This window comes from Nannobrachium achirus (assembly GCF_963921795.1).
Source record: "Nannobrachium achirus genome assembly, chromosome: 7".
NCBI classification, from domain to species: domain Eukaryota; kingdom Metazoa; phylum Chordata; class Actinopteri; order Myctophiformes; family Myctophidae; genus Nannobrachium; species Nannobrachium achirus.
This window is the reverse complement of record NC_137816.1, coordinates 44214690-44241319: the sequence shown is the minus strand read 5'-3', so window position 1 is coordinate 44241319 and position 26630 is coordinate 44214690. Positions and strand designations below refer to the sequence as shown.

Genomic DNA, 26630 nt, shown 5'->3' with positions numbered 1-26630 from the left:
TTTTAATAAATAGGTGTAGTCAGAGTCGTTTCAGATTAATATAGTTGTTATATATGAAACAAAATCTTTAGAGCTTTAATGAATAAAATCAACATTATGCAAGAAAATAAATGCATTATGATCCATGCTAGATAAAGAAATATTGTACTCAAGACAGTCATATCATCCCTCAAGATTCAAGAGGGTTTATGGCCTCATGTTCACCAGGGTTACGTTTTGTGCTTGCTCTCATCTCTCATCAGGAACAACCAGTCAGTCCAGTCTCAGAGTACAGTATAGTTGATGCTGAAACAAGTCACGTTAGTGAATAAAGTCTATTTCTGGTGTCATCCCTCTCTCTCAGGTCAATACTGATGGTTAAATGTCATTTTAAAAGCAGATCACAAATCATTATGTGTATACTGTAGAAATTTATTTTCCAATGAAGTCAAACTGGTGGCATGGAAAATCCTGCAGCAACATTAACATTAGGATGAATCTCCTTTCAATCTGAATGTGGCTAATTGTTAGATTTTCTGCGACATCATCATTGGATATACTGTATAATAATGCACTTACTCAAAATGTATTTAGCACAGAGCAAACTGAACTACCATTAGTTAAGGAGCATGGTGGTAGTGTTGTCAAAACTCAGCACAAGCAAGTACAATTGCGGCATAGATTAAGCAGAATTCTCGCTAATATTATCAATCTTAACGCCAAGTCGCCAACCATTCGTAGGATGTGTGTGTAAGTGCATGTGGCAGATAAACAAAGAACGCATTAAGTGTGAACAAGAAGTAGAGCTAAACTTCCACCCTCCACTAGTGAGAACGTAGAAACCTGCTCAAACCCCAAGTAGCCTCTTCCATCTTTAAGAGCACGTTATAGCAATGTGAGAAGGCGGCTAAAAAAAATGAAAATGAATTTGGTCACTTTACAAATAAAACACCTTGCCCTCCAATATGTACATTTTGAATGTGCAATATCAGCAGTCGGTATGTATGTACGTACACATGCCACGTAATCTTTAACCCTGGTGTAGTCACTGTTCAGGGCAGATTCTGCAGAAGAAGGCCGTCCACACGGAGTGAAACAAACACAGTCGAGAGCATCTGATCAAATGTTCAGGCCTACAACACAACCATCAAGGTATCTAAGAGAAATGGGAGCATCTGTTAGTCTCAGTAGTAGTTGGGTTCTACAACGGGCAGTAATAGGAATAGATGGCGTATTTTAACAGCTATGGAGTCCTCTAGTAGCTGAAGCATTGCACAGTGCCTGCACCATTCTCCCTTTTGATACGCAGCGGATCTCAAAGCCACTCGCACAAACGCCTGTGCCCCCTGCACACACACTTGTCTGTCCCTGTCTTTTAATCATTTGTTAACAGGTATAGCCAGAATACTCTGCTAAGAACGGCCTATATAGCCTTCAGCGCTGCTGCACTGGTGTAGCCAGGAGTGTCCTCCACCCATCAGAGAGCACTGTAGAACAAAATGTAGGCCGCCGAGGACTTGACGGTGGAGGTGGAAATGTCGGACACCTCGTGGTCGTCAAACTTGCACCAGCGTTGTTTGGTAACGTTCTTACAGTATGCGGTGTAATGGCCGCCGTCCAACCCCCCGTAGTGGTTCTGGTAGTGGAGAGAGGAGGGTACGTGCTTACTGCAGGTGTCAGCCTCATGCTCACATGACACACGCCAAGTAGAATACATAGTATTTAATACAAAACTAAAATATTGTACGATGTAGAGATGTTTTCTTTTTTTCTCTCTCTTGGCTAATATAAAAGGACATGGCAACAAACGCGTTACTTACAGACACTCCATAAAGGCTGTATCGCTTGAGGATCTGCCTGGGTCCAATGACGTACTGGGACAGGTCCAGACTGTCCAGGGGGAAGTCAACTGTGGTCTGCAGCTTCTGCTTCCATCGGCCCTCGTAGGAGAAGCTGCACAAGCAAAACAAATTCTCCGCGTTCATTTCATAAGGGTCCGTGTTTTGAATCTCACGTATACAACTTTAAGACACAAGTTTGAGTTGCATTGCTGCCTTTTTAAGCAAATAAGACTATCTACTACAGACCGTTTCAGGTGCACCAGGAGAATAGGAGGGACCTTCCAGATCTCCAGTTTCTTGGTGGAGTCTCGGTGGGCCTTGCAGTGTCTGCAGAACACTTTGTTGTTGTCCGTCAGCCTCTCTTCCTTGGAGAACAGTTTCAGACAGTCCTGCAAAAAAACAACAGCAGCAACAGCATGCATTACACTTGAGCTTCACAGATCACTTAAACCTACACCAGATTCTACCATAGTAAAGTATATGTATTATTTCTGTCATCATGGATGTTTTAACTTGTATTTTTAGCCACTTTGTCAAGACATCATGTGGTGAAGATGGGATTTATGGCTCTTTGAAGTGAGCCGGATCTCTGGGATTTGTTCCTTTCAAAGAGCCGTTCAAAAACTCGTTTTAGTTACGTCGATTATGATTATAATTACAAATTACTTCAACCCTATATACATTTCGGCCATTTGAAAATAGATATACAAGCTCACAATGTGACACATTGTGAGCTTATAGATCGGCAATTTTCAAATATTTTTCTATATTCTATTCATTGGAAACCTTGTGAAATGGGACATTTCGCATAATGAGTACTTTCTAGTTTCTACTATTGGTACTTTAAGCACATTTTGATACCAATACTTTTGTACTTTTACTCAAGTACATTTAATTCCAAACTTCTACTTGTGGCAGAGTATTTCTACATTGCAGTATTGATACTTTTACATAAGTAAAGAATGTTTGCACTTTTCCCACAACTGTTCATTTAGAAAGGAACAGCTCCCTACACTGCGAACCGGATCCCATCGTTCATTTCAAAGCGCCGTTCAAAAGACTTGATTCGTTCTCAAACGTCCCATCTCTAACATGTGGCTGCCATACTCAAACTGACCTGCAGGGAGCACTTGCTGGTGGAGGCCAGGGGCAGCGACAGGTACATGAAGGTCTCAAAGGTGCGCGACTTGCGGTGGCAGGTCAGACACTGCACAGTGGACTTGAACTGACCCTGGAACAGCGCTACAATGATGGACTCATTGAGCAGCTTGTGTTTGCTCCAGGCCAGGTCTGCAGCCTTTTGGTCATCTAGATGGTCATTCTCCTCCTCCTTGTACCGTTTCCTGTTGTCAGCCTGACACCAGAGGGGGACAACATGAGTTTAGCCTGCGAGTCTGCTTATTGTAAGTCGCTTTGGATTAAAAGCGTCTGCTAAATGCCTAAACTGTAAACTGTAAACTGAGCAAAACCTGCCCCGGTTGTGGCTCTAGGGATGGGACGATATCGTTTATCGTGATAAAAAAACACTCACGATAATCGTATGGTGGAGATTTAATTTATCGAGATATCGTCCTCCGTCATGCACTGAGATCAATTCACCTTTTATTTACCGAGCTGCATATCCGGTACCACTTAAACCTTCTATTGGTAAAACCTACTTATGATATACATACTTGATACATACATACTTGATACAGTCTCTCTATCAAATGTCTTTGCCCAAAAATAGCCGATCTATCTATCTCTACAAGCTTCACAAACCTCAAGGCCTGCCTCGTTTTCCATTATTACAGTATTATATTTATGTTTCAATTCACAAATCCATCTCAATGGAATGTTAATATGCAACACTGAATTCATAAAAGCACTCAGTCAATATCAATAGAAAAGGTTAATAATGTTTAAATAAAATGAAACTGCAAGGGCTGTAGTTCGAGTCAGCATATAGGTTTGAGGAGGAATAAAATAAATCTGAAGAACTGTCATGAGCAGTAAACATGTTTGTTCAGTGATTAATATAACAGCTTTTCTTTTTAGCTTTGTTCACATGCAACTCATTCACATCCACTTCACTTTCAGTATGATTGGATGGAAGGTTGGATGGATGCACTAGCTCAGGATGTCACCAGGTGGAGCCATTCGTCACTCTATTCAACTACAGAGATGCAAACACAGGTAGGCTGAAAAAACTAAGAGATCAAGCTTTTCAGTCATGTCAGGTCCTGAAAGCAGAGTAGAATGTTTTGCTCGATCAATGCAGTAGACCCATGAACGTGACAGAAATAAACAACATAGATCGGTAATAATTCAAGCGTCTTAATGAGGGAGGCAAAATAAAAGGTCTTGGGCTGGGAATGAAGTGGGACCAGTACATCTCAGAGGAATAGAATAGCTGGTAATTAACAAAACAACCACCAAAAAAAAAAAAAAAACAGAAAGGTAACTATCGATAAGTTTGACACATCCACATCTGGTTCCATTTTTAATCCACAAGCCCTCCCCCCACTTCCAAATAAGCATGGAAGATTTAACACTAAACAAGGCTCTAACTCGTTCTCCTGCTATACCATCAACATGTGGAACGCCCTTCCACAAGCCTTAAAGGAGAGCAAATCCCTAGCCTCCTTCAAAATTGGTATGAAAAGTCACCTTCAGACAGCTCCCGTGACTTGTAAATAGACTAAGCCCCCATGCCCCCCCCCCCCCTTTTTCTTTTTTCTGCCTTTGTATTTGATGTTATGCTTTTGAAACTGATATTATCCTAGATAAAGTACTATGTTCTATCCGTCTGTCTTTCAATGTTATATGAGATACTTAAAGTGTGGTTCCTGTGGAAATAAGCCTCGGCTTTCTAGGATCTCCTTTTAGTTGACCTTGTACCAGTGATTTGTACTGTCATGAAACTGTACTTTTTTCTATTGCAAACTTCTAACAAATTCTTCAATCAATCAATCAATCAAAAGGAGCCAGTAGAGAAGAGAAATCAGTAAAGGAAAAGGGTCAACATCCACAAGGGTTTAGAGACAGAGCAGGCTGGACAGATGCACAGTAAAAACACACCACATACTCTACACACTACTGGAAGAGGCACACAACTATTTACTTACATTCTAATGTCCCATCAAAATGTAACCCAGTGCCAAAGAGAGGAAAATAATAGGCTTCGTGTTGATAAAATGCAAATGTATAATCAATATACAAGCCATTTGAGATCCATAATAATAGGTACCACTTGTGGCCTATACACATTACCTAACAGAAAGCTATTTTCGAAGAATGTTTGAAAAAACATCACCTATCACGTGCTGAAAATGGGGACATCAGGGTTAAAGTGCTGACTTCAAAGACTAATCACTTTATGCATCATCCAGAGCAAGTAGTTAGACATTAATGCAGCAGCGCCTTTGTGTACCTGCCAGCAGACAAGGAGCAAAATCCTGACAAATGTTTCAATAAATGATGAGGTTTGCTGTGTGCCAAACTGCTTCCTGCTGATTTAAGGACAACCTGACCCCTAAGGACCACCTGACCCCTTGAGATCCCTCCCTTGTCCACAACGTTCAGGACTGACACACAAAATAAGATTTGTATCCAGATTAGAATCAGCTTGTTTTTTTTATCAAGGAGAGTTTCTGGGTAAAATAGACCCCCATACCTTTTTAAATGTCTTCTCGCAAGCTTGGGAGAAGACATTTAAAAAGGTATGGGGGTCTATTTTACCCAGAAACTCAAGGAGTAATGTTAGACTCATTACACAACCAATTCACAATGTGTCTGTTTTTAACATCTTTGAAGTGTCAGAATTCACTAACGTAGAAGTGGTTAGTGTCTAGAACATAGACACTAACCACTCAGCCATCACTGCTCTAATCTTGAGCCAGTTTAAAATCTCCAAGGACAGACATATTTGACTGCGATCCTAAATTTGTAACACATAAGTATCTTATGTACTCCCATCATTCACTTTGTACATTTTTCAGTAAGCTCATTTTATTTTCAACAGTAATAACCCCTATTTATAAGGTTAATGATCCAACCAACATAACTTCATTCAAGCATACAGACCTATCAGTATCCTCTGAGTTCTTTTGAGCCTAACTCAAAGAATAATCTGTGACCTTTTTTTTGGAAATATATGCATTTTCAGAACAGAAAAAAAAAGCGGAATCCCCATAGATATCAGTGTGCACAAGCTTCAATATTTTAAAGACTTGAATCATGGCTCAAGACAAGCCAATCGTAAATCAACTATATTGTTTTTAGCTTTATGCTTTTTTAACAGCTAAAGGAACCAAATGGTTCCATGTGTCCACTCTCAGAGTTACAGATTTCTAAGGGTCCATTTGGAACCACCCAATAGGAATGGATAACACAGTCGGTGCCATATGTAAAGTGGGACCTCTTACATTGCCGTTTCGCCACCAAAATGGTACAAAGGGTTAAAACATAGTAGTGCACGCTGGTGCACGAATTCGTGCACAGATCATGCACTATGCATGTGCACTAGGGATGTGAATCTTGACCACTGAGGCGATACGATACGCATCACGATACACTCCCAGCGATACGATATAATTGCGATACATTGAAATCTTGCCGATACGATACATCACGATACACCCCTGACCCCGATACGATGCGATATGATTCACAATATTTTGCGATACACCCCTGGTCCTTACGATGCGATACGATTCACGATTCGGTGCGATTCAACACAATGCAAAGGATTTATATTAAAGCCCATGTAAATTTCCCCCCAAAAAAATTACTAAAAATGCATTATATTTAATTTCCAAACAATTTATTGTTTCACTGTAGTACTAGGCTCTGTCTAACAATCCAACTTATTGAAATCTGGGAGAACACTCCTTGCTGGCTGGTAAAATTGTTTGATTAATACTATATCATTATTATATATCATTACATCCTCAACAGGTGGTCAGGGACCCCTAGGGTCCTCAGAGTTATGTGAGGCAGCCAAATATTAATAGTTAGTTTTTACAGTAACCAATTGAACCCTAGCAAGTAGCAACCCTATGGGGGAACATTAGCCAATACATTAACACTTATTGAGGGTTTAAGAGATAATAATTCATGGATTATAATGAATAACATAAATCCATCATATTAATAGAAAAGATAATGTGTGAACAAATAAACACAACATAGTAATGTATTAATGTCACTGATGAAATAGTGCTGTCAAACAAGTCTCTGACAAGTTTTAATCTGCAACAGTTTTATATAATAGCCTACAGTAGTCTAAAATAACCTACAGTGGGGGTCCCTGCTTGATCTCTCTCTTCTCAGTTAAGGATCCTTGACCTGTATTATTATTATATTGTATGAATATAATCTAGGATTTGCCCTTTCTAGCCAAAATGTTTCAAAACGTAGATATTTGAGTCACAACGCGTTGCGTTGTGAGCTTGTAGGTCTGCTATTTAGGTGCGTGCGCGACACCGTCGAGCTGCCAAGTATAAATCAGGCTCCAGCCTCTCTTTGCAGAGGGAACAGCAGCAGCAGAAGAGTGTTCTGCCTGCTACAGTAACAAGTTGTGAAACAGTGTCAAATACTTTGTTTTAATCGCTAGCTGCACGCCCAGTATCGTTGTTGTAGTTCATACGTGTGTGTAGTTAAAGCGTGGAAGCTTCTGCTTTGTTTAAATCAATTCCGTCGCAGACTCGACAAGAAGAACAAACGGGTGTGGAATGTGGATCATAATATCACGCAGCGTGCTCCAGTCCAGTGACACAACAACGGATCACATCAGCGAACATTGGACAGGGATGTTATAAAGCTAAACGTGGTACTAATCTTGCATGTTTAACCAGTGGGCTCACGAGTGCTGTCTGTCTGTCTCTGGACTCTCTGCATTCCGTCGGGTCGGGTGTTCACTGCGCTCCGCTGAGTAGAGCGGAGCAGCCAGTGCTGCTGTAAAAGACGCATGTCTTTAGAGTCGCTACAAGTGCTTTTTGAGGGGAGGGCTGATGGGGCATTCAATGCGCCTCGGAAACACAGTATAGAATGCAATACTATTATGCAAAAACCGATCCAACCGTGGAATGTACCGATCCAGGTCACTCACAATACGATACATCACGATTCCAGCCGTCAATTGTACCGATCCACCCTGAATGAACCGATTCACTCGTATCGCGCACGTTTGTATCGCGATTACGATCCGTACCGGTATATCTTCGCATCCCTAATGTGCACGCTTTTCACAGCTTTCAAACCAAAAAGTCCGCTTGGAAATCCGTTCAGGCATTCAGGAGATAGCAGGCCTTATGTTTTCTTCAAATGTAAACAAACATGGCTGCCATGTTTGAAAGATGGGGTTGGTATGGGGGCTAAACATGCAATTTCTTTTAAGATGATAAAAGACGATTGGTAGGGAAGGCCATAGTTAAAAAGACGATTTTATTATAGAAATCGTCTTTTTGGTATGGTTAACCGACAGCAATTCCCTATGGAGACACAAAGAGTCTCCTTTTTGTCTCCGGTTACACCCCGCCACTCCGACATGTCTCCTTTCCGACATGTCTCCATTCCGACGCTAACCCTATCTCTAACCCTTACCCTAAACTTAACCTCTATGGAAGTGTCGCCACTCCGACAATAAGAAGTCAATTTCGGAGTGGCGACATGTCGGAATGGAGTCTCCATAGCATAGGGAACTGCTGTCGGTAATCAAATTATTAGGAATGTGACAAAACTAAAAAATATCCATGAACTCAAGTCTCCATGGGGTGAACTGTCCCTATAACCCATTAAGACCTGAAATTATTTTATACTTTAGCTATTGAAAAATAGCTAAAGTGCCTAGTGCCGCACTGCGAGCTTGTACAGTAGATCTGCTATTTCAGGAAAATATAAAAGTTAAAAAGGCAAATCTTTGAATACATGTATTTTTAAAGTGAACATTTGTAACTCAAAAGTTTGCTTCTGGGGGTCCCTGGAACTTAATATTTTGAGATGGGGGTCCGTGGGCCAAATACATATCATTTTGGGGGGTCCTTCACATGAAAAAGTTTGAGCACCACTGACATAGAAACATAGTTTTTTTTTTTTCAGAAACCTGTTAGGATTTAGGAGACGTTTATAGAATCGGATAGTCACGGTTTTTCGAAAATAGCAGCACAGAGTGCCGCGCTGCGAGTTTGTATATCTGCTATTTTTCAATAGTTAAAGCATAAAATATGTTTGAAGTACCTTGTTGAGGTCTTCGTGGAGGCCGTCCATCAGGAAGAGCAGCAGCTCCTGGGAGTCCTGCTGCTCGTAGCCAGAGAACTGCTCGTTGATCTTTCCTATGGTTATCTTGAAGTCCCGCGGGCTGATGCACTTGTACAGGCCCGACCACAGCGCCTTCATCAGCACGCCAAACTCCTCCGCCACCTCCCCCTTATGGCCCAGGATGTTGGCCCTGGCAAAACGGACAGAAAGAGATGACCAGTAAGGAGAAGTCCAGCATTACGTAGAAGGGTTAAATGGTAAATTGTGCATTTATATAGCGCCTTTATCCAAGGCGCTTTTCAGAGATTGTACAATAGTAAGACGTCTCAGGGCAACAAGCGACCAAGGGCGAGGTCATCACAGGGATCCCTAAATCTCCATATATGGGCATAAAAGGGATTTGTTCCCCCTGGCATCACAGGGATCTCTCTAACAGGGCATCATTAATATTGATGACATCAGGGAACTCTATATATGGGCATAAAAGGGGTTCTGTTAGTGTGACATCACAGTGAAGCCAGAGCGTGATGTCAGAGCGGCAAACCCATAGACCGTAAAAATATGTACACGTCTACACGGACGGACGGACGCGGACAAGCTGTGACGTTTCTTATAGTAAACTGCGACCTTCGGTAGCGATTACATTCACACACACATTCATACACCGATGGTAGAGGAAACCATGCAAGGCACCAACCTGCTCACCGGGAAAACTAGGGGTTCAGGGTCTTGCTCAAGGACACTTGGACACTAACTCTGGGGGAGCCCGGGATCGAACTGGGAACCCTTCGGGAACCCTCTGTGTTCTAAGACGGCCACTCTGCCCCTGAGCCACTGCCGCCCAAGGTCGGTGCTGAACAGGGACAACGTGCATCAGAGAGAATAATACCTGGGCACTTCAGGAGAGAGACTACCGTACCCAAATATAAATACTGGAGCACTCCACTGGTCTGCACGTTCTTTATTTTGCGGGGATGACAGAAAGAGATGTTGACTGGTTATTCAGTGTCCTAAACAACCATTGGCCCTGAACTTGTTTCAAAATGTTTAAGAGATAGTGGAAATATAATTTTTACAGGCTTACTGGTGGATATATAATTGTTCCAGGCCCACTGGTGGAAAATTAATTGTTATAGGCCTACAGGTGATCAGTCTGAGGAAGAGCTTTGAGCTTGAAACGTCACAGCTAATTTTGTGGTGCAAATGTGGCATTGGAGCCCTCATGGTGCGAGCATTTATTCATCTGTCCACTGACCTGTTGATATCCTCCTGGTAGTAATTCTGGTTGAAGTAGTCGGCCATGGCACCAGTGCTGCACAGACACTGCAGGATTGAGTTCATGTAGCATGTGTTGCCCAGATTGCGTAGCCCCGTCATCGATGCACCCATACCTCCAAATATGGGATTTAGGTTGCGGATTTTGGCTGCCGTTGGCCGGGCAATGTCCAATTTAGGGTTTACTTTAACGATGGCAGGTCTGTTAATGAGAGAATATGTGGAGAAATATATTTAAAAAATAATGTTTTGTTGTCTGTAGAAATACAAGATACTGTAATTGAAGACAACGACAATCAACATAATTGCATGTAATAGGGCTGGGCGGTAGGACTTAAAAATCTATATTAAGTTTGTTTCAAAAGTTTGTGCCATGGAAGCATTTTAGCTTGTTTTGAAGGCCTAGCAAAAAAGTAATCAGAGCAAATGTAATCCGAGTATGTCCTGTTTATTTTCACGATAGTATTTTCTTTCACTCAGGACAGGAAAAAAAATAATATGAGAAAGTGTTTATTGGTTTCGATACATTTTCGGTTAATTGCCCAGCCCTAACATCAAACAAGGTAGGCTATATTCACGGCCTTACTTGGTGTCTCTGTTGATGGTAGGTATGGTAGCTGTGGTGGGGATCACGGCCTTCCTCTGCGCCTCGTCTGCCAGATCTTGGCTGATATCGGGGGAGGAGTAGGAGCGTTTCAGTTTGGACTGCTCGTGGTCGCGGCTGGTGTCCAGCTCCGCCGGCCGTGGCTGCTTCTGCTTGGCTGTGGGTGGCGTGGAGGGGGGCGTCTGGGGAACACTGACCTCAGGAGGGTAGAGGTGCACGCGGTTGGTCGGGGAGTGGTAGTAGCGGTATGTCCCCGTCACCGTGTCCAAGAACTGCCGTCGGCCAGTTGGAGGAGGACAGCGGGTAGAAAGAAAGTGTTGGTTAGGAACGTCCTCGATTTAAACAAAAGGCATGTAGTATTTGTAATCTTGGGAAACCATATAATAAGACATAATGACATTGGTTCTCAAAAGACCCCCCCAGGGGTCCTTGGTTAGTAGTAGTTAACATAATATCACAATCAGATCAATAAACTTGAACTTCTGCTTTTAGAAAAATATCGAAAACTTTAACCCATTCAGGCCGGGTACACATTTTAGTGTATGGGAGGGGCTTACAGTACATGTACAGTATGTTGCAACATATTTGTTTTTGAAGGCTAAATTCTGATTTAGGCCTAACTATAGGTTAGGCCTAAATGGGTTAACTGAATAATTTTGAATTTCTTTTAACATGTCTTTTTGTTCAGGGGGTCCCTGGTACAATCCTTTTCTGTTGGGGAGTCCGTAGCCAAATACATATCAATTTGCAAATATGCAAATACGTATGCAAATATGGGGCGGCTTTATCGCCAGAGGCTCTTTTTTTTATCTGCCCCTTGAAAATGCAGGTTCCATACAGAGATTACAGAGTAACATCTAGGTGGTGATATTAGTGTGCCAGGCTATTATCTCATACCTTCATCCAACCATCAGGCAGACCTGGAACACTTCTTCCCATCTCCTCACTCCTGGCTCTGGTTAAGGGTTCTCTCTGTAGAATAAAACATCGACGCGCTTAAGTTACATTGTCAACTAAAAATGGCAAATATGGGGCAAGTTTTATAAAACTTGAATGTCTATACACGTCAAGCTCAATATTTACTCTCTATCACCACTTAACGTTTTGTGGTGATAGAGAACACTTCTGTGGTTCTTATAGTGCATGAAAGCTTACTGCAAAGTTACGAATGCATTTTAAGGTCATCTTAATATTTTCTTACATTTCTGAAAATGCTGCATGCACTTTAGGTCCATATGCAAGCATACTGTATCAGTCAGTCGGTCTGCAAAAAGCAATAGGCTTTGTTCTTTGCTAAACTTGGGTAATGTCAATTTGGGAACAATCATTTCCATTTAATCAGCATGCTTTATCGCAAGAACAGGACATTGGCTAAAGCATTGGGGGGGGCATGCCTTCATCAACACTATTGGTTGAGTGTTGATATACCTTGGGTCTCTCATAGTCATCTGGTGTTCTATCTTTTAAAATCCTTGCCTTTTGGGTTCCGCTCTTTACTTCACTATCAGGCTTCGTGGGAGCCTGAGGTCAGGGACAAAACACAGCTTAAAAACCATTTCGATTTTTTTAAAGATTTTTCAAATGAATCGTCACATATTGGTAAGGACATGGAATGGACGTGCAGTGTGACATGGTTTGGCTTGCAGTGTTTAACGTTAAAGATTTTCACAGGGAACTTTGTGAATACGGTCAAGAAAACCAAGGGTGAAGTGAAACCTGCATTGTAGCAGTGGCAAATGGCTAATACAAACACTGACCTTAATTTCACTGATAATGTGGTTAATGGGAGTAGGCGAGTCCAGTGATGAGCTTTTGATAGGTGTATCCGATTTCTGCTCTTTCACTCTTCTTTCCTTCTCTTCGAACCCGTTCTCCTTCTCATCTTCCTCCTCTGCCTTCTGCCGCTCTAGCCTCTTCCTCTCAAGGTGCTTCTGGTCCTCCTCCTCATTCTTTGCCTTCTCCAGACGCTCCTTTGCATCCCTCTCCTGGCTCTCCTTCTCTCTTCTCTCCTCTTCAGAACGGCGCTCCTGTGTACGTTTCTCCTGCTCCTGCCGGGCCTTCTCCATCACGCCAGCGGCCTCAGCATGGATCTGACTCTGCTGCTCCTCAGTTAGGGAGGAGGAGGAGTTGAACGGCGGTTTGACCGAGCGGTCAGGTACGACCGGGCCATTCTGGGCCGGGGGCTGGTCCTTGGCTGAGCCATTTTGGCTCGGTTTAGTGTCATCCAACACCCGCACAGAGGGCTTCTTTGTACGGTCAATCTGAGAAGAGAGGAGCGGATACCAATGAGATGACGTGGACAGGAAATGGCAATAGACTTACAAGAACTTCCTACTAAAAGAGTGTGCTAAGGTGTGCAGATCCTCAGGCATAGTTACCTGTGGGATGACCTTGGCTGTGATGACTGATGAGATGGGTGTGCCATTTGTCGAAACTTTGATAGATGGGTCGGCTCTGGAGTTTGCAGGGCTCGCGGTTGGAGAATCAACCGTGTCTGGCAGACTGTCTGTTCTCGTGACCGGTTCATGGAATAGCTGTTCTGTTGCAGCAACTCCATTCACCTGCGGTGGTGCTGGAGGGGCCTGGTGCTCAGGTTCAGGCTCTGGCTGTAGTGCGATCTGAGGCTTTGGTTCCTCAAGGGATGGGTAACTGAAGTTTACTGCTCCATACAAAAGAGGAAATACTTTGTTTTTTCACAAGCAGTCAAAAAACAAGCAGTCAAAAGTCTAGTCATTTGCATTGCAGGAGGAAAATGTCTTCTTTTTTAATTCTTATCAGTTTAACAACAAATTAAGCCATTCACTTTCTTATTTCAAGCATATTAGAAAGAGCAGTGACGCTGTGTCACTTTCTGAACACCAGAAACCTTTTCTAACATCAAAACCTCTACCATTTGCACTAAATATATAGTCTGCCGTTAAGGCAGGAGTCAGAAAGACCTGTAAATACAGGATCCTGTGGCAGTGATACTCACACTGAGGGAGTGTGCTGATGACGTTCTGTCGAGGAGGGCGGACTTTAGCGTTGGTGGAGTACATGGGGTAGAACAGCAGCCAGTTCTCATATCCTCCCTCGAGTACCATGGGCTCACTGCGAATGATGGTGATGCTGTCCCACTGAGGAGCAGGCAAACAAGTTACCTCAGAGGAAAAACACGCCACAGATCTATCAAGAGACTCAAGGTTCAAGATGGGGTTTTAAGCATATTCACATGCAGGCACAGCCAGGCAGCCACAGTGGCACACACACTTGTCTAAAGATTATTGTGCTTCTCCCTGGCAAGTTACCTTATAGAGAGCATCTTTGAGACTCTGTAAAGTGGTTCCAAGTCTCAGGTCAGTGACAGAGCTGAACCAGTCCAGCAGGACTATGTAGTCCACAAAGCCTCGTCTCCTCCATGTCTCTTTGGATACTTCTGGAAGCTTGGCTTCAATCTGGTTCACAGTAATTCTGACAAACGATTACCGACAATGTAAACATGCACTTAAACCAGAGGAGTTCATGTCTATAGTGGTAAATGGTTAAGTAATCAAAATATGTTCCAACATATTTTCATTGTTATTGCCTGAGTTTAGAGTTGGTTTAAAAATAATAGCAAAACTGAAGTGGTGTCATCTACAGGGCCAGCACTTCATGCTACAAACATCTAATTAAAGTACTGTGCTATGAAAAGTAGTCCATTCTCATGGATTAAAGCAAAATTAAATCTCACAACTGAAAATGTTTCTATGGCCAAGTCCTACAAACTTGTGATTTGTGAAGCAGTATGAAAAGGAGCCCCCTACACTAGCACTGATTCCTAAACAATTAATACTAGACCTTACCCGTTTGAAGATATGTGCTCCAATATATGTGCAGAGTGTGGGTTATGGAGAAAGTAACTGTAACTGGTGCGTGCGTGAGAATATGTGGGGGCATCATAATGTAAGGAGCAGCCCATGGAGGAGTGTATATTTTTTGATGGATACAAATAATTTAACAGCTAAATTAGGTGAATAGAAGTATGAGGATGTATGCGCTTGCTCTACATAATTTTGCCATACCCGTCGGAAGATAAGACACACATCAAATGCACCCGGTGCATGAGTGACCCGTGCATGCAGGCAAACCACATGAGAGAGAGAGAGAGAGAGAGAGAGAGAGAGAGAGAGAGAGAGAGAGAGAGAGAGAGAGAGAGACACTGCAACATTCCTAACTGTGAGATTGGTGGGTGTGGGGTTACAGATCCCATGGCCTGGAGGAACGGACCGTTGCCCTGACAACAGGCTGAAGTTGAGTTGAACAGAAGTGGTATAAAAACGCGAATAAATAGCTTGAATTTGGTGAAAATGGAAATCGGGCTCCGTCAGCCTCTGTATAATGCTAATGGCCAATGAAAAATGTGAAAATTGGGATCAGTTGCTGAAGAGATAAAGGTGGAAATGCATTTGTGACTGACTGACTGACCTCTCTCTAAAATTATATAATGGATGTAACATTATGTTTTTGTAATATTGTTCCATAATGCCAACCAGATGAAGAAATCACAGACTGAGGCTTTATCCTTTATAGCCTTTATACTAAAGTATGAAATATCCGAGACTATTATGATTTTCTGAACATAATGCTAGTTTGACCACTACAAACACTTAGAATAATAATAGTCTGTTTTCGCTGTGCAACATGCTTCCACAGAAGACAAGCTGGCTTCTATGCAATCCAAATCCAGCGACTGAGAACTTGAATCCATGTACTCTGCAGTCTTACCCTGGGCTGATGGCCTCTTCGGGGACGCTGATGCAGGTCTGGGCTGGGATCTGAATGTGGGATTCCTCAAAGTCATTAATGCTACGGGCATCCATGACGATAACCGTAATAGTCTGGTCCTTCATCATGTGGAAGAGGTTCTCAGCTGTAATCCCGCCTGCAGGCACTGGTAATCAAGGTTGGAATATCACATCAATACATATAACTATTAACGTGTTGAATGTGGATGCTTAAGAACAATTGGCTTTGTATTTTTCACTATGGCAATCGTTACCTTTTGAAGGTGCTTTCTTCATCTCCTTCAGCTCTACCTTTACCTATATACAAACATTTGACATAAAATGCATATATCATAAGCCTTTTCATGACCTTTCACTTTTCTACAATACTGCAAATGATGAGAGATTGTGCGTCAAAGAAAAGCGGACAAGCATTTCGGACGGTTACCAGTTATACATCTCAAACAGCATGCTCTATTTAGAGAAACTGCATTTATGTAGGAAGGCTAAGGGCCGATTCATACTCCACTTTTAGAGCCGAATTTATTTTGGTTCGGCTCTGTCCAAACTACAGAGGGGCGGTGGATATCACACACACAACTGTTCGGTGCCACCAAGATTTTCTGACTCCCCGAACCAAACCAAATTCGTCTCTAAAAGTGGAGTATGAATCGGCCCTAAGCAGTCAGTCCATATTGTACCAGTATTTCGCATAGGCTAGTCTTAAGGTACAATACAATCAACCATCAACAGCTGTCAAACGATATCAAATAGCATAGTGTAACACTAGCCGCTGACGCAGTTGTGCACCTCCGATTCTGCAATGCCAGCATGGTATGTAAAAGCAGAGGCAGCTTTGTTTGGTTCTGTGTAACAAAACCAAGCCATCATAAATGATGGTTCTTCCTCACAGCATTATTGCAGGATCTAAAACCTAAACCATGAGCTTTGCTTCATCATACAAAATGGAGTGTTTTAAGATCTCTAACTTTAGTTCAAAGTTTCCTCCACCACCATTGCACAACAATTTTACATATCAATTTTTATTGATAACTCACGCCATGGAGACTTGAGTTCAATAATATTTTTTTGTATTTGTCACATTACAAAGACAAAGATGTGATTATTTGTAAATTTACCCCCATTGATTCTGGATGGGGACCCAAATGCATGGCCCTAGATGTGGACCCAAATGCAAGGCCCTGGATGGGGACACAAGCTCAGACTCAGAGTCAGAATCAATGGGGGTAAAATTTACTTGACCCGTTACCCCCATTGATTCTGACCCAAATGCATTTGGGTCCCCATTCAGGGCCATGCATTTGGGTCCCCATCCAGAATTAATGGGGGTAAATTTACTAGAATACATTTTTTGTCTTAGGAATGCGACAAAAAACTAAAGATATTATTGAACTCGAGTCTCCATGGCATGACTAATCAATAGAAAAAAAGTCATTTTGGGGGTGAACTACTCCTTTAAAGGCCCGCTGACACGCCCCGAAATTATAATAGTATGATACAGTAGGTCACGTGGTCTCTCTGAAAACGGTCTGAAATAGTCTGAAACTCATGTCACAGTGTAATCTGTCCCTCGCTCGCCAACAACAGCTGACCAGTACAGTAAGTAGGTAGTATAAGTACAGTCAATTAATTTGATTGGCTTATAATTGCGCATTCCCACAATGACATCATAAAAATATTAACTCATATTTTAAGATGACTTTTTAAAGTGACTACCCCTTTAGGTGACAGTACCCCTTTAAGAATTTTTCAAAGGTTACAGGTATGGTATGTGTGATATCAAATGTGAGATTAACATAATCACAGTAATCCTTAATCATATTCAAGGGCTTTTGGAGAGAAATGAAACTCCATAGAGCACTGCAAAGGGGGTGTGTATGAGTCCGTGTCCAGCTGAGGCTTGTTGACGCTTGTTTCTTAATTAATCGGTTAATCGATCGATAAGGTTATCAACTATCAATGAATTAATCAAGAATTTGTATCCCTAGTGGAGAGAAGTTTTGTTCAATACGAATTAATGTTGTTCCACCATAGAAACACACACAGCATGACATCCAGTGCCTTTCATCAGGTCTTAATACAAGGGTTCCCATACATCTTTAGCAATTAATTTCCAAAACAAATCCAAAACTTTTCCAGAATATTTAACCCGATTCCCAGTACTATATAACAATAATTCAGCTCAATAACGAGTCGCTTACTCCTATGCGCAATGCCCAGAACTTTTTCAGGCCGTGACCCCCGAAATAATCATATTTGAACTGGGGACCCTGGACCCCTGACGACCACTAAGAGTGGAGGAATTTTGTATAACACGGTTTTATTGTGAAAATAGCCAATCTACATGCTCACAACGCCTTGCGTTGCGAGGCCTTGTGAGCATGTAGATCTGCTATTTTCACAATTTCTGCCTCTAATATTTGACAATTTGGCCAATGTTTAATTTGTCATTTCAGAGGTATTAACAAAATCTAACCAAAGACAACCCATAGCTATTTTTTTCCAGGACCTTCCAGGACCCTTGATCAATTCCAAAATGTTTCCAGTACTGGAAAAAATATTTTTCTAATTTCAAAATATTTCCAGGAATTTCATGAACCCTGTAATACTCATGATCCAGAGATTGATAACTGGGCCTCTGTACCTTGTTGTCCTTTTTGTTTGGGGAGGCTTTGGGAGATGCTCGGCCATGCTCTTTCACCGTCATCTCCTCCCTCTTCTTCCTTTCCTCTTGTCGCTCCCTCTCCTCTAGCTGTTTTCTAACCTCCACCTCCTCATACCTTTAACCCAGACAAACATATCAGTTGTCAACCCTAAAAATATCACACTATATGTGTATAACGTTCATAGTTGGACGTGTGTGAAACCAGAGCCTCTAACCTGAGTTTAAGGCTTTCTGAGAGTTTCTCAGCCTCCTCGATGGCTTTCTTAAAGCTAGTTGGACCCAGCATAGACATATAATACTCCTTTTCCATTGAAAGAGATGGGATAAATCAAAAAAAGTATTAATCACTTTTCACTAAAACATGGCATATTAAAACACACTGCAACAGCTCCAGGCTACGTCACGTTTAGATAAAACACAATACAAATATGTTGAATATACATAACTTCAATGTTTTATTTCAATCAATTCGATAATGTAGTTGTAAGTAAGAGATATTTTCATGTTTATGAAGAATGACCCCGATACCTGTTGTTGCTTGAAATCTGGTCTCTTCTTGATGAGATCATATACAGTTAGATATTTCATGTACAGAACATACGCCCTCTCCTCGTCTCTGTCCAGTCGACACTCCTCTGCCGCCTTAAAGATTTTGCAGGCACTCTGGACATAGCTGTGACACAGCAAACAACAAGAGGCCCTTACCACACAATGACCTTTAGACATATCTACATTATGAGGGCATATTTTCCGCTCCAAGTTAACTAGAGAGATGAAGATGAAGACGCAACAAAGCAGAACGCCCGCAACACTCCAGATTAAATATATAAGTATTTAAGGTGCACGGCTCGATAATGATATGAAAAATGTAGTAATAATGAAGAAGTAGCCACTTCTTGCTGGCTACTTCTTCATTTTTCAGTCCAAGTTAAGTTATAAGTCCCTTATTTTTGTATTTAAAGCTAACAGTCTGCACAATAAACATACCTTCTGGTGTTGATCTTGTCAGCCTTGACTTCAGCCTTCTTGTTGAGTTCTCCCAGAGAACTGGACAGGTACAGCTCTTTGACCCCAGTCGATACCGCAGGCATCTTCACGACGTGTTGTTCAGGCTCAAAGAAGCTCACAGGCAGCAGGTACTCTGATGTTCACATGCTCTTATCATCTCTGAAAAGCACAGTAACAAACACAAACTAACCCTCTGAGTCCATCTGGAAAACATGTAGTAGTATGTCAACTTTTACTCAGCAATAATGGGACATAAAACCCAACTTGGACACCGAGTGCTAACGTTTACATGTGTGTTTCATTTCGGACTATATTATCCTATTAGCCAACCTTTAACACTGAAATCACATCACAACTGGTTCTTTAAGTGGGGTCCGTGGACCCCCAGGGGTCCTTGAGGGAACTAAATGATAGTAAGGAACCAAATGGACCCTTGTGGGTCTGTAACTCAGAGTGTACAAATGAAACCAACAGCTCCATTTGGTTCCATTTGTACACTCTCAATAGTTAAATTAACATTGATTTTACAATATAAATTGGGGTCTCAGAGACAGAAATTTCATTATATGGGGGTCCGTAGGCCGTAGCCTAATGCATGTCAAACTGGGGGGTCCTTCCACATTAAAATGGTTGATAATCACTGCTAGAGTCACAAAAATATTCTCTTATCGAGATTTCCCCGACGTCCCTGACTCCCTGGCATATCTTTTCAAATGGGGTTCCACGGGCTAATACGTGTCAATGTGGGGGCCCTTAGCACGAGAAAGTTTGAGAACCGTCTGGTGGTGTAAATAACTGGATTTGTTGCCGTGTTAGCATGCTATGCTAACGCGTTTGCTAACACTGGCTAGTATTACGGGCTACCGATATTATCATCATGTCAACAATGTTGACATGGTCTCGGTACTAACTAACAGAGTGTGATATCGACTCAACATTCACAATAACAACCAATAAACACATTGCTACCGTCTGAGCAGTCAGTTTAACGTTAGCCTGCGTGGGGCCACCACATCATGAGCTGACAAACTGCTGCGTTCAGTTGGTTACGGTTCCATGCTTTTGCTATCCTGCTAAGCTAAATTAGCCTCTTCTTTCTTTGCTACAGTCTACGTAGCTTCGGCCACAATGTCAAAATAACAAATGCAAAGCAAATCGTTTATACCAATAAAGATGGACTCGCTGTTTCGCCAGTTGGCCTGCATTAAACTGATCACCTCCGTTCCGCTGCTTTCACTTGTTTACCTACTTTTTTTTTTTTTTTTGACAGCTGACTGCTGACTCCAAGACTTCCTGGAACGAATAAGACAAGGACAAGACAATGATGTCATCATCCTGCCTACTAGTACGTAACATGGAAGGTAGGTAGCAGTGGGCGTGGGTAACCTCGCCCACCAGGCTTTCTAGGCGTGGGTTACTGGTGGTGCTAAAAAAAATCTCCCATTCAATTTCCCCATTGACTTTTACAAAAATATTTATAACAATTATTTTTAATCCTAGAATCAAGCCATCCAGGATATCCTGGTGAATCATGACCATAAAACGGAACCTTTGATTCTGTGAAAAGAAAAGAAAAATGAAATAAAACAGCTAAATAAAGGGGCGACTCTAGCCTCTTCCAGCAAGGGGTGCACGACCTCTATTACCTCATGCACGCGCGCTGCGCGCGCGTGCATGAGGTAATAGAGGTCGTGCACGCACTAACGTCGTGCACGCACTAACGTCGTGCAGCGCGCGTGCACGACGTTCGCGCGCGCGCTTAAATTGCGGATATTAGCGGTTTTGTAATGTTGTTTTAGCGGATTTCTGCAGTTAATTTTGTACCCAAATGTAAAAATAAGTTACTTGCGGTTATCGGTTATTTGCGGGCAAATTATGCATTTTTTCAAGTTAAAATCGGTTCGGTTCTACACGGCGGCAGAACCATTTTGGGCTTAATATAATAGGGTTTATAAAAGCATGATCTGACTGTCTTAGTCTTACCTTGGGCTGGTCAGGAGGAAATGGTTCAGTCACGCACAGTGAGACAAGAGTCCTGGCTGATAGAGCCTGAGGTCTGTGTTTTGTAGAGGAAAGTCAGGTACAAAATGATCCTCTCCATGTGATGTTTCAGGGCAAGCAGCTATATTATAATATCTACCGGTAGTCACGTCCATAGTAGTGAAGAGCTCGAACTCCATGCTTTATTTTTAACAGATGTTGTTTTCAATTTCAATACTGGCGCGTGGATATGACATCACATCAGGAGGGGAGGGGGGGGCTGCCTGGAGCTGCCAGCCTCTATCACTACCACTAGGGGGTGTTGTTGTATTCGGTCTGAGTGGATGTAAAGTTACATTACAAAAAAAAAAAAAATCAAAATGGCCGCCTGGCGGCCAGGGGGTGCACGTGCACCCTAGGACACCCCTTAAAATCGCCTATGGGGTAGGCTATGTAGGTCTATATCATATAATTAAAATATTAAAATATTTCTTTCAGAGAATCAAAGGTTTATGGTCATGATTCACCAGAATACTGGATGGCATGGTTTATAATGCTTAAAATTGAATGAGAGATGTTTTAGCGGCACCAGCACTTAAACCACTGCTATGCCCTATAACAAACTCTATGGGGATTGGTTATTATCCTGGTCAACACAATTTCTCTTTTTTCTCCCCATAAATATTTCGTTTGGAACAATATATTAGGTTTAAAATCTAATCTTTATGTTATATTTTACTAGTCTGACAGTGGTCAGTTAACCCATGAAGAATTTATTTCAGTCTACTGTTACACCAAGACTAGAGAATACTCCATTGTATTTGATGCAATACCAGATGGTGCTAGCAGGCTATTGTCTGCTCACAAAGGTAGTATTATTCCAAGTTTGAGTCTTGGGTCTTATCAAGAAAATAAGGTACAAGAGTTTTATAAAATATAATATAATAATATGTCTTTGTCAAATAGGCCCTTCCCACGTTTGGAAGCCACTTATAAACAACCACAAACAGTGATGATCAAAAAATACACACACAGATCAACCATTCAAAGATTCTGAATGACTATGGGCTATTTGCACAGAAGACTTTTGAGTAATTAATAAAACAGGAACTGATGTACATTGCAGTGGCGTAAATATGGAGGTGCAGCTGGTACAGCCGCACCAGGGCCCACACACACAGGGGCCCATGAAGGAAGAGGAAAAAAAAAAGAAAAAAAAATCTGTCTGCGCGACCACAAAAGGTGCGCACCAAGCAACATATCCAGGTCCTCCCCTGAAGCCCCAAAGACACCCGAAAATGACTTAATAAAGGAAACCCGTTTTAGTTGACTTTATACCCAAAAATACCCATTTTGGCCGACCTTATAACCGGAAATACACAATTTTTCACGGCGCCGCTGTGCGGCGCCAAATGTCTCCTAGCTTTGTGCTCCCCCTAGTGGGGACAGAGTTAGGCACCAGTGCTTACTGCAATGATATTGTTTATGTCCTTTGTACATTCTTGTACTTCTGCTTATGTGGACATAAATAAACATTTCAAATGTCACTTGCGCTTGTGTATAGGCCTGGGGCGGTATGGACATTTTGTTACCGCGATTACCGTCTTCCCATTTACCGCCGGTACTGCGGTAATTACCGCACCCCCGTATCTATTAATTAAGGTTCGGCGATAAGCCAAAATATTGCAATCATCTTCCCAAAAGTCGCCTCTCCACAGTGGAGAGGCGACACAGCCTGACTGCCCGAGATATACTTCTCCGTACAGCACAGCGGGTCTGGCTTTCAAAGGAGCAGATCTACAAGCTCACACCACATCGCATCCGCGATGCGTTCTGAGCTTTTAGATCTGCACTGTCGGGTTACCATAGTAACGTAGGTTAGCTACTTGGGCTTTTCAGACACAAACAGCTATGTGAACAAACCAGAAGAGGAAGGGTAGTCAGATCGTGTACAGTGATTCTGTAAACTCACGTCACGTCTCAACTCTCAAATCACAGTGATTGAGTGCTGCTATATACAGGTTTTAGTTACAAGACTTGACAGAAAAGGTTATAAAATCGCCGACGCGCCGCTGGACGGAGCACAACGTGCGACGCGGTGGAGCTGGAGAAAGTAAAATAGTTTCATTTTCGGTTTTGTCCACGCGGCCCGCGCTCCGCCAGTAATCCGTATGAATAAAAAAAGATATGCCACAACACAAGGTATGTATTAACATCCTTGTGTCGAGTGGATTACAGAGAAAGTATATGCTGCATTGCTGCTCCGTCATAGAGTTGTGCTCCGTACTCTACTGCCCTGCGTGCACTGTGTGTGTGTGAGTGACGTATGTGGGCGGCTTCCAACGTGTGGTACACGGCCCAGAGCAGAGCGGCATGGAGCGCATGCGGTCCTCGCTTCTCCCCCGTTTTAAAACTCGCTCGTTCTCAATAAAAATAGCCTATTTTTTTGTCTTTTTTGACCGCGGTAAGGACCCTGACACCGCGGTAGGCCGCGGTATACCGCGATACGGCGGTACGGCGGTTACCGAACCCAGCCCTACTTGTGTATATAGGGGTGGGTGGGGTGGGTTGGGGGGCCCACAACAAATATCTGCACCAGGGCCTATCACAATGTTGTTACGCCACTGGTACATTGTACAGCATGCTAATACCGCCTTAATTGTTTTACCTTTCATTCAAACAGCTGGAGGCCAGGGCAGTAAAACTAATGCCAAGCCCTTGTTGATTTTTCACCTGCTAACAAATCAACACCATTCAACTTCTGTTTGACCATAAACTCTATAATCACTTGTGGTCTGGCTCTCGTCTCCATGTTTGTCTGGTTGGATCCTTGCCTTCTTCCAATTAACTAACCAACTGAACCCAGAGGCTGAGGCTGAATGAGTGCATGTCAGGTGAGATCTTCTCCACTCATTTATATTCTGTATACTTTACTGATCAGTGCTTTTATGTATTTGCATATTGAAACACAACAAACCGATATATCCTGAAGGTTGCAGATGACTCACTTAGTCTATAATTAGTCTCCTCCATGAATCATGTCATGGACCTTCATTTTGAAACTGGTGCTCAAGACAAGAATCAAAACTCAAGACATACATTGACATCGGACAACATCCTCATATACCAGCCAGAGCACCATTTAGAGTAAATGGAACTCGTTAGAAATGCCTTGATTCAGTCATCGATAGCAATCTCTCCACCACTGCAGAGTCTATACTAAGTGTTCTAATCCACTGCAGTGCACCCCGCTTTGCTGATCAATGTTCTTTTTGAGAATAAATAAAGGTTTTAAATCAATGCAAACACAATTAGATGTGTTTCGGGGGAGGGAGCCGGACAGGTAAGGGCGATCTTTATCACTGCCCTAACGACTCCTACGAGCTGGAGGCGGTGTCCATCTCTCCTTCCATCCGTCTGTCTGTACATACTGTACGTACGTAGATCCCAACCTTGTGAGTGCAATATTTTGACATTCAAACATGAGAAATGTCCACTTGGACTCAAGGATGAAGTGATTAGACATAGGTGGTCAAAGGTCACTGTGAGTGTGACCTGACCTCATGTCTGTCCCAACCTCATGAGTGCATTTCATGATGCGTGCATTTAATAGGATGACTTATCTGACCATAATTAGACGTTGTTCCAGAGACCAGTGCCAATGGTTATCTCACCACTGAACTCTCAAATGTGCATTCGTATTTGTACTGCAAACCATAGTCTTGCTGACAATGAGTCAGCAATGAGTCCTGCATTGACATTCTCAGTCACCTGTGGAAGATTTGCTCTTCTGTTTTTCCTGAGTCCTGACATATTATGCACAAGCATAGCGGTCATCTAATGTGGGCTTTCGACCACAATTTACAAACCTACTTACTTATGTCTTTTCCATAGATCAAATGTCAGATGTAACACAAGCTCCTGCTATCTGTGCTGTGCCCCAATAATAATGTCATAAATGAATGTCTTTGATAGTGAATGCTGTAAGAGCAATGTTACATGAGACAAAGCACAATGTGACTATTGTACCTGTCCCTGTTTTGGTAGGAAACCTGATGAAAGCAGTTTTAAAGATAATTGTGAAATGACTTCTCTCTAATGGAAGCTCAAGCATAGGTTTGTGATATCAAAGCCTCTGTGTTTCATTGCCAATCCATAACTTCTTTTATATTCAAATAAGATTGCTTACACCTGTCAGAATTGAATGTTGCACCTCACATATTTCAGGAGACGATCACTTGGGTTTAAGATATACTTTATTGACCAGAATGAAGCAGAAAGCAAGCATCACACAACATGGCATATTGAGCACCCTACTATAGAGACAGCATAGAATCTAAGCCTATATCTAAGCGCATAGTATTGGCAGTCTACCTTAGCTCTACTATAAGACAGCATAGAATCTATAGCCTAAGTTAGCATGGTTTGGCATGGGGTTCTGCCTCGGGCCATGGCTCGCTGAACCCACGATCCTCATGTTACCATGAGCATCGAGGGCATAATCTAATTACAGCGAGCCCTGGCCCGATACCCCCCGAGGGGGATCTAAGGCAGAACCTGAAGGTGGCGCTGGGGTGGTGGCGGGGCAGTGCTATGCAACGAGACTGAGTCCCACCATCTGACTTCCCTAAGAACTATGGGTAAGGGGGGGGGCAGGACCTAGTGACCCACCCCCCTCCGCGCGCGCGCTCCCTTGGGACCGCCCCCTGAACTCGCTTTGATCCTTACGAATCGTCGCACTATTTCAGGAGACGATCACTTGGGTTTAAGATATACTTTATTGACCAGAATGAAGCAGAAAGCAAGCATCACACAACATGGCATATTGAGCACCCTACTATAGAGACAGCATAGAATCTAAGCCTATATCTAAGCGCATAGTATTGGCAGTCTACCTTAGCTCTACTATAAGACAGCATAGAATCTATAGCCTAAGTTAGCATGGTTTGGCATGGGGTTCTGCCTCGGGCCATGGCTCGCTGAACCCACGATCCTCATGTTACCATGAGCATCGAGGGCATAATCTAATTACAGCGAGCCCTGGCCCGATACCCCCCAAAACTACAAACCCCCAAAGCACGCCAAAATCTCAGAATCCCATGCCAGTGCTAGCCAATATTACTAAGCAAAATATTAAGCAATGATATTGGCAGCTTGCCAAAAACGCTATAAGTACTGCTAAAATAATTTAATAATTAAGAATGTTAACAGCTGCAGACCGAACCCAACGGTGAGGAAAGGTGGTACTGCTGACTATAACTATATACTGCAAT

At 42.5% G+C, this 26630-nt stretch overlaps 1 protein-coding gene across 3 annotated transcripts; it reads right to left on the bottom strand.

The window, feature by feature from the left end:
* On the bottom strand, positions 1 to 20639 carry usp8 (ubiquitin specific peptidase 8). Of its 3 annotated transcripts, none has more exons than XM_080730547.1 (20): positions 20543 to 20639; positions 19357 to 19536; positions 18898 to 19042; positions 18585 to 18670; positions 18349 to 18484; positions 15959 to 16001; positions 15685 to 15850; positions 14226 to 14388; positions 13913 to 14054; positions 13317 to 13597; positions 12696 to 13199; positions 12367 to 12459; positions 11836 to 11910; positions 10921 to 11210; positions 10315 to 10536; positions 9039 to 9249; positions 2938 to 3174; positions 2067 to 2209; positions 1800 to 1932; positions 1 to 1615 (listed from the first exon to the last, which is right to left on the bottom strand). In XM_080730547.1, the coding sequence occupies exons 2-20, from the start codon at positions 19458 to 19460 to the stop codon at positions 1457 to 1459; spliced, it is 3333 nt and encodes a 1110-aa protein (XP_080586673.1). In that variant the 5' UTR covers positions 19461 to 19536; positions 20543 to 20639; the 3' UTR covers positions 1 to 1456. The 3 variants fall into 3 exon arrangements, with proteins under 3 accessions (XP_080586673.1, XP_080586674.1, XP_080586675.1); XM_080730548.1 differs by lacking the exon at positions 20543 to 20639 and adding an exon at positions 20347 to 20425; XM_080730549.1 differs by lacking the exon at positions 12367 to 12459.
* Positions 20640 to 26630: the final 5991 nt, after the last annotated feature.